The 8,426-nt window shown below is 38.4% G+C and overlaps 1 protein-coding gene across 1 annotated transcript in view; it reads right to left on the bottom strand.

Moving 5' to 3' along the window:
* LOC104279327 (calcineurin-binding protein cabin-1-like) overlaps window positions 1–7,902 on the bottom strand; it is a gene marked incomplete at its 5' end in the record, with an annotated part of 36,673 nt that extends 28,771 nt beyond the window's left edge. The window contains 11 exon segments of the mRNA XM_009876567.1: window positions 1–26; window positions 425–561; window positions 980–1,148; window positions 2,163–2,455; window positions 3,111–3,260; window positions 3,776–3,905; window positions 4,620–4,800; window positions 5,066–5,200; window positions 5,375–5,488; window positions 5,793–5,885; window positions 7,842–7,902. Coding sequence (XP_009874869.1) covers window positions 1–26; window positions 425–561; window positions 980–1,148; window positions 2,163–2,455; window positions 3,111–3,260; window positions 3,776–3,905; window positions 4,620–4,800; window positions 5,066–5,200; window positions 5,375–5,488; window positions 5,793–5,885; window positions 7,842–7,902 — 1,489 coding nt within the window.
* Between the last annotated feature and the right edge of the window lie 524 nt (window positions 7,903–8,426).

Here is an 8,426-nt window from a genome sequence, read left to right as displayed (position 1 = left end):
CAGGAATTCATGAACGTCCTGTTTTTCTAGAAAGCAGATAAACACACGGGTTTAAGGTCAAGACAAGTTACGACCAAGCTGTGGTCATCACTCGGAACAACCAAGTTTCAACAGGGTTTTATGGACTAATCTTGCAGCAGGTCTCCTGTGCTGCACACCTGCAGAATTAAGTTACCGCATTCCAATTGGTTTAAGTGGGAAACTCCACACAGCCGAGCTCCTCCACGCTGTAATTAAGCAGTCCCCAAGACTTAAAAAAATCAGATCTATTACCAAGGTATTTCTATGTCATAAAATTATACCTTTCAGAATAACACATGCTTCTTTATCTTCTAGATATGATAGGAAAAGACAGGGAAAAAAAAAAGCATACAACGTGGAAGAAATAACAGCAAAAGAATGAGGGTTGTAATGAAATCCTTACCAGATTCCATAAATGTTGTAGAATCAAACGACATTCTATGTGGTCCAACATGCTGAAAATTCTCCTCTTTGATCTCTGACTGCACCTCATAGTTATTGAAAGTGTCCTCCTCCTCCTCTGGATCCAATTTCCTTAATCTATGTGAAAAGCCAGCAAAACCCACAAGATCAACAAAATCCTCATTCTTTCTTTCACTAGTAAGTGAAGCCTAAACACGGCACATTGTGTATATTTTAACAGTGAAGCAAATGGAGAAATTTACATCCACTTCCCAAATTCTGTTCGAACAAAGATTACCTTGTTTACCTTATCCATCTTGACATCTGCATTGACCTCTAACTCAGTTTCACATCAACAAAACATTTTTTATTTTTCCATTAGTTTTAAGTAATTTTCACCACAACCAGTGGTTTACTAAATTTATGAGAACATAATGCATCACATCTGCTTCAAAAAGGTTTTAAGGTTAGGGCACATCAATTAAATAAAACTTCAACCAGCTTCCTCTACATAGCTCTTGATACTCTCATAATGAAAGTTCTTGCTGCATAGTACCTGGAAGGAAGGAATTTCACCAATAGCTCTTGAAAGTCAACTTTCTCCTCTTTTTTACACTTGGTATTCCGGACTCTAGCAGATCTCCTTTTTGCTGTTTCACCACTATCTTCTGTAATTCTCCTTCGTTTCACACCTTTCTTAGATTTATCACCTGCAGATATGTCACCTAGAAACAGAATTAAAATGCGGAAAAAAAAAAGATACTAACAGTTTAAACTGCAAAAAAAAGGGGATTATCTTTTTTTAATTAAAAAAAATTTGAAAAAATTGTGGCTGACACTGTATTCTACAGCAACACTTCATATTCACTGGTTTCCTTCTGAGACGGTGCCAAAAATTTTAAAATACTTTAAAAAAAAATAATATAAGCAAGATATGGCATTTTGCATAAAAATGCTGGTCTGAGAGAAGAAGTAGGCAATGAAAATTCTGCATTTCATTATTCACTAGAATTCATTACTTTAGTCTTCAGAAGTTTCTGAAACGGAGACTGCCTTTAACTCCAGAAACACCTGTAAATTCCCATGAGTATCAGCAAAATACTGGTAACTCCTTGAGAGTTTTAGATATGTAAATACATATACAGCTACAGTATCAAATATTCAAACCTCTTGCTACAGATTTCAAATAAAAAGCAGACTGCTTGGTTCTCTCAGGTTCTTAAAGCTACACGAGTAGAATAATAATTCAGTCTTTCTGTAACAGCTCATCATTCATTCTAAAGAGCTCAAGACTCTTCACAACATTAAAAGCTTGAAGAGAGTCATGATTTCCTAATCTTAAAGACTGAAAAAACGCAAGTACGAGTCAACAGCACAAAAAGAGATGTTAGATACTCCTGCGCTGGAGTAGCAATTAAGAACAACAAATCAGTCTCAGTCTCAACTCCATTAGATAGGGAAGTAGGTCCACCGTCCTGAACACCAGTCCTACGTCTTAGCCAGGAATCAATGATTTTCAGGCAGTTTAGGCGGCCTTCCTTTTCTAATGTGAAAGGTTAACAGAACTTCTTAATTTTATAGACCTCAGCTTCACTTTTTCAACCAGTTGTTACACATATGCTGAAAAGGTTCTGAATTTACCAACATGCAGCTTAAAGACAGCATTTCCTAATTAATTCTGTAGTGCTTTTAATACCCAGGTAAGCAGGAAAAGTATCTTGAATCTTATCTTGAAGTACCTTGCTCACCTACAGCAGCTCCTGGTTCCAGTGAATTCTGACTGTGACTTGGGAAGTTTGGTGTTGTTGGAGCATAAGGGAGCACAGGCTCTGGCATTGTCACCACTGGATTAGCGCTGACAGGAGTTGGCTGAATTACACTGACAGGAGTAGAGGTAGGAGAAAGAATCACATGTTGAATGGGGTCACGGTATTCCGAGAGATCAATTCTCTTTCCCAGACTGGGTCGAGGAGGATCACATGTTGTGAGGTGATGATACATGGCAAGTAAAGCTTCTCCTAAACACTTCCACCTGCAAGTGGAAACACAATGGCATCACAACTTCATTACCTCTTGTCATATTATTTTCTAAACTATATTTACAAACCTAACAGCATTCAACAGTTTTTCTCCAATAGCTTACAGGTAAAAGCAAAAGCAGCTTTCCAGTACGAAAGAAATACACATCTGAGTGTCAAAATCTGTCCCACAACTAGAAAAGCTGGAGAATAGCTCTGTATTCCTGCCATATAGACTATTGCCAATTTCAGGCCTGGAACAGAGATCCTCAGGAGCTTTCTTCTAGAACAAGAAAACAAAATGCAGCCACAAGCAAAAGTTTTCAGAGGAAACTGGTGAGTCGGCTTCATTTTTCAGGAAGGAAATGGGAGTCAATAACGTACCTAACCTCAAAAAATGTCTCTAATACGAAAAGATCTATGAAGTAGCTGCTGAGGAAATTCCTCTAATGTGAACTGAACCCTAAAAAAAGGAGTGTCAAAGGGGTTTATGCTAAAATCGTAAGAACACCAAACCAAGTTCATAAAATATGAAAAGACTTGTGGTTGCTTTGCTTGCTTTCACAAGGAAAAAGAAAAAAGCATTCTGAAGAAACTGGAAGTGCAATACATTGTTAGCATAAGTGGCTTCAGAGGAACCTATTAAAAAGAGAAAATACAAAGACATACGTGAAAAAGGGAATTGGCTGGACCAGTCTGAGGTCTGGTTCTCTGTCACGCACTAGCAAAGCTTGTCTTTTCTTACGTAGCTCCAGTGCTTCATCTATGATTCTTCCTGTTTCAGCTGCGCTCACATTTACATTATGGATAGACATGTCACTAAGAAATAATAAGAAATGAAGACAAGTTAAAAGTTTTGTTTGTTGGTTGGGTTTTTGTTGGTGGTTTGGGTTTTTTTAAAGCTTATTTTTCAATAAAAATCAGTAAGACCCCCCTGAAACCTACTGATACAAAACCAATTGTATCAAGTCTCAACTTTGTAACATTTAGATAAGCAATAATGTGCATGGGGTTTTGGTGTGTTTTTTAATTAGGAAAAGAAAGCAGATACCAGCTGCAAATAAGTAAAATAAACCAAGGGAAGGTGCCTACAAGAGATCTAGGCATTTGCAACAGCAAATGGATTTTTTGCCTCTTTCTACCTCCCTCCAAACGTAATTACTGAAAAACATTCTGTGAGCAGCACCAACATTTAATATTGTTTATAATTTAGAAGGCTGGTCAGCAAGATACTGTTATAGCTTAAAGCATGATACCTCACCAGCTTTTCGGAACTACTCCAAACCCCAAACTCACACTCCAAAATGCAGTATATACTATAAGATGGCATTCACCATTTGAGGAACATCCTTAAGGAATCCTTCCGGAGGCAAGGCTGCTCCTCAAAGATCTTCTCCTTCAGAACTAATCCTTTGCTATACAGACAGTCTTTTTCCAGAGCTTTGCAGATAAAGTACAAACACGCTGACAGAGAAACAGAAATGGAATAGTCAATCACCGCTTCAGTTCCCTCAAAAGCTCCCATTTCTGGGCTTCATATACACCACTGAATTCCGACTAAGTATGACATTTACATAAATTAGACAAATAGCTTTTTAACATGTCTTCAGTTAAAACAACCTCTTATGTGTTCCCAAGTATTATATCCAGAAAAAGAACATAATTAATTTTGCAGTACATCTTATTTACTTTCAAGGTTCCATTCCTGCACAACAGGAGCTGGAATCACAAAGCATAATCAGAATCATTTACTATTTTCCTGTCATCAAATGTAAAATCTTAGTCGGTTGTACCAACTGCTGTAACTACAATTACCCATACTTGGCTATGAACTAGACTGTAGATTTATACCCAAATTCTGGAACTACGTAGCTGGAAATGACTAGAAAGTCAAAATCAACATACATAGAAAGAGCAGGAGAATACTCCACAGGGAAATTTCTTGCAGAGGCTCTGATCTAAGAGACCACAGGCTTTATCTTCAGGGTAACAAGAAACAACACATGCCATCATACTTTATCATCCAATAAAAAAAAGTCTCTATCATGAAGTGAAAGTCTCTTATCGTTCCCTGATGTACTACTTATGCAAAGTACACTCTCCCACATGACTGCACCGTTACAACTGACAGGTAAAATCTCACATATCTGGCGAATTGTTTTGGTCTATTGTACTTACTTGTGTAGTCACTGAGTGTGTACAAGATTGTGATAAGGTTATCTAAACAAGGCCAGTGATCAGGATTACACCTGAGACCTTCTTCAAAAGCATGGCGAGCCAAAGGTAGGCGGATTAGTTTTATTGCCACATGACCAATTTTATACCATAGGTTGACATCAGTAGAGTCCAGCATTACAGCCTAGAAAGCGTAAAAAACAATGTTATTCACATTTCAGACATGCATATCCACCTGTCTACAGGGATTGGCACTGCTTCCGTTTTCAGCAGGGTCGCTACAGATTCGGGGACTGCACAGTGGATCTGTTCTATCACATGTAACAACGGAAAGTACACAGGATTCAGACATACATTCAAACGGTATGTGCTGAAAAATGTACATCTATATTTTGGCAAGTTTTTGCAAACGTTGAGGCCCCAAGTGGTTTTTTTCAGCTGTACTGTACCTCCAAATAAAACTCCATGGCTGTCTCTAAGTCATCTCGTTGTGCTGCCAGTTGTGCTAGGTTTTTATAGGTAGAATATTTTAACATCAAGCCTGGATGTTTCAGCCCTTCTTTCTCATCACCAGAAAGAACTGCCTAGAAATGATAAAATAAACACAACATGGGCATTAGAAACCAGAGAAGTAAAAAGAACAGCAAACAGCTTGACAATTGATAACACTGACACCGCTAATTAGCCAATAAGAAACTAAGTAATACAAAATACAACAAAAACAGTTTCCAAAGTTTCGCCCTCTGAAGGTCACTGACCTCTCGTAGAAGACGAATCTCAAGCAGCTCATGATAAGCTTTAGCAGACTCTTCAAATCGGTCATGTTTCTGAAGGTCCAAAGCTTTGTGGTACAAAGCAAAAGCTTCTGCTTCCTGTGAGAAAAAAAATTAGATTTTGTATGGCACCTTTATTAAATATACTTATATTTACTAAGAATAACAATAGTTTCACATTTTTAATACTATCTGCTATATAGCAGCTCACATTCAGACTGTATTACTGACCTAATACAACTCATTTGAGTGACATTTTAGCTTGCTAAAGGAGGGTTTCAAGAGGTAAAGACAGTAATACAGCTTTCTTAAAAACAAATAGTTATGGCTGAGCAATCCCTGCAACCAGAGGACAAAACTCCCATCAATAAAATCTGCATTAAAAAATAATGGGTTTACTTACTTGAGCTTCCTTTGTCTGCGTCTTGTGACTTTTGAAGGTCCCTTCGTAGTCATCCTCAATTGTGGAACTTGCATTCAGTGCTGCAATTCGAATCTGGAATCACAATTGAGACACAACAAGAAATGTTACATCGACATGTGTGCCAGTTTCCCTTGCAAAGTTGATTTTTCAGTTTTACTTTTTTTACTTCATTTGGTAAACGGACAACACTGAGAAATCTCTGCACAAAGTCACAAGAATTTTAATGAATTTAGTTATCACTAGTTGAAAATAATAATATATCAAAACAATTTCCCAAAATCAGCTGAAAAAAAACCCCAAAATTTTAAGTGTCTCACAAACAAGAACTTCCCTAGAACAGACATATGCATTATAGTGGATTTTTTCAAATTCTTAAATTTACCAATACAACAATCACTCCAAAAACAATGCTCTCATTATGCCAACTTACTTTAAGCTATGGGAGAACATTTTCAATTCCATTTTTACCAAAACCTCTCCAAGACCATTCTGATGAGCCCTTACCATGTTCACAGCTATTCACGTCGTCTTTCTCCAGGATTAGGAAGAAGGGCGTAACACAGACTGGTCTGGAAAGCAAACAGGATTCAAGTATTTATTCTGTGCAAATCGACTTTGCAGCAGGAAACAGTGGCCAGTGAACCCACTGCTCAAAATGCCGACCGCACCTGGAAATTCCTCTGATTAAAAACGTTTTCATCACTGCTATCCCTGTGAGACCAGATCCAGTGTTTACAACAGTGTTGTCTTTTCTGAGTATGTTTACCAACTTCTACAGACCAGCTCTAACATAAAAGCAAGTTATAGCTACTGCATATGCACTTAGATCTATTAAATTTATGCAAACAAAATAAACTGAACTTCTCCTGAATATTTCTTCATTCTGAAGGAAGGACACTAATATTTCCAGTCTTTACAACTGATAAAATGTTTAAAGGGGAAAAAACACATTTGTAATCTGCAAGGCATTTTTCCTCATAACTAAACTCGTAATTTATACTCTATTAACTGCACAAAACATTATGTTAGTAAAGGCAAAAATATGAAAGAGTTCTGTGCTGCTTTTTTAATAAAAGCTTGACTGCCAAGTGACAAAACCTTTCCATCAACTCAAACAAAAAGATGACACATGCAAGACAGGCTGAAAACAGTCTTTAATATTGGAGACTGTATTAATAGAAGAATAAGTCCCAAATTAACCAGAGCAGGAAGCAGTGGGAGTTTGGAACTATAAACTGAATTAACTCATACATCATCGTGATTAGTTCTGCATGTAGAGGAATAATGCTTTGACAAGAATTTCATCCATTCAGCAATGACATTTTGCTTGCCCATGCACCACTTACTCTCCTCACTTGCGCTAAATCAGACTGAAAACTGCACAGCAAGAAAATATTGCTCTGTTTAAATCACTAAATAAACAGGAAGCACCAAATTTCTTTCAAAACAAAGATTCTTTGTCTGCTTTGGATAGGAGAAAATTTATGCACAGAGATTAATGGTTACTTCCTTCAGGAAATACTGAATGCCCCAGGTTTTGACAGGAAACGCAGATGCTTATGACAAAAACTGTATGAACTCAAATCAATTACATAGTTAAGCTGAGTGGTTTTAAGTTCACTTACAAATATGACTATATTCAGAAAAACGCTCAAGTCTTTTGCTGAATCCACATAATCTTTATCAAGGTGGCAGAGGGAGTCAACAGGAGAGAGACTACGGTCAAGAGTTTACTTCCATGGTCAGACTGCCAGTGAAACTGCAACTACAGAAGTGGGGAAACAATTTTAATTTCACTGCTTATTCACACAGAAATTTGTAACACAAACACTGAGCACCTCTCCTCCCTGGTGGTCACAAGAGAGAGCATAACCAAAGAGAACCGTGTACGGCTTTTGAAAAAAAAGGACAAGGCTATCGCCTCCGCACAGCTTTTATACGGCTGTGCCAGGCTGGGGGGGAACCGTTTGTTTCTTTTCTAAACCAGACACTGTACGTGGTCGCAAAGCCAACTGCGCACCGAGTTACCTCAGTGTCCGACCAGCCGGGAACGAGGGATGTCACTGCAAGCACTTTCCGAGAAATGCAGCTACAGCCATCAGGGAGGGAAAAAAAGAATTAACCTTTACAAACCGCTCCGAATTTTTTTCAGTTACAAGAATGTCTCAGCCACAAACCAGTGGCTATCACGGGTGAACACACCCTCAACAGGCAACAATACCTGTTTAAAGCCTTTTGCCTTCAAAACCTTCTCTCATTTTACCTTAGTAAGTTAAACCTTAAGTAAAAATTCCAGCTGTCAGCCGTGTTCCCACAGTTTGTGTGATTCTCAATGTCAAAAAGAGAAACAAAGGGAGCGACTCGGGCTTTCCTGGCTTTTGATGCTGTCGCTACACTTGGAACCCACGCACTGCAAATACACATCTGGGTTGTTTATTTTTTAAAAAAACGACACTCGATTTTCGCTTCGGGTTCTTAACATTGCAAAGACCACCTGTCCCCCGCATTTCAGCAGAAGCCGTTTCTAACGAAACGCGGCGACTTTCCGTCTCTCCCGGAGCTCGCCGGCTCCCTTTCAGAGGGCGGCACAAAGGGGCGGGCGGGAAGGGAAGG

This window comes from Apaloderma vittatum, unplaced genomic scaffold (genome assembly GCF_000703405.1).
Source record: "Apaloderma vittatum isolate BGI_N311 unplaced genomic scaffold, ASM70340v1 scaffold40019, whole genome shotgun sequence".
Lineage (NCBI taxonomy): Eukaryota > Metazoa > Chordata > Aves > Trogoniformes > Trogonidae > Apaloderma > Apaloderma vittatum.
Note: the sequence above shows the minus strand (reverse complement) of the source record. Positions and strands in the feature narration are given on the sequence as shown.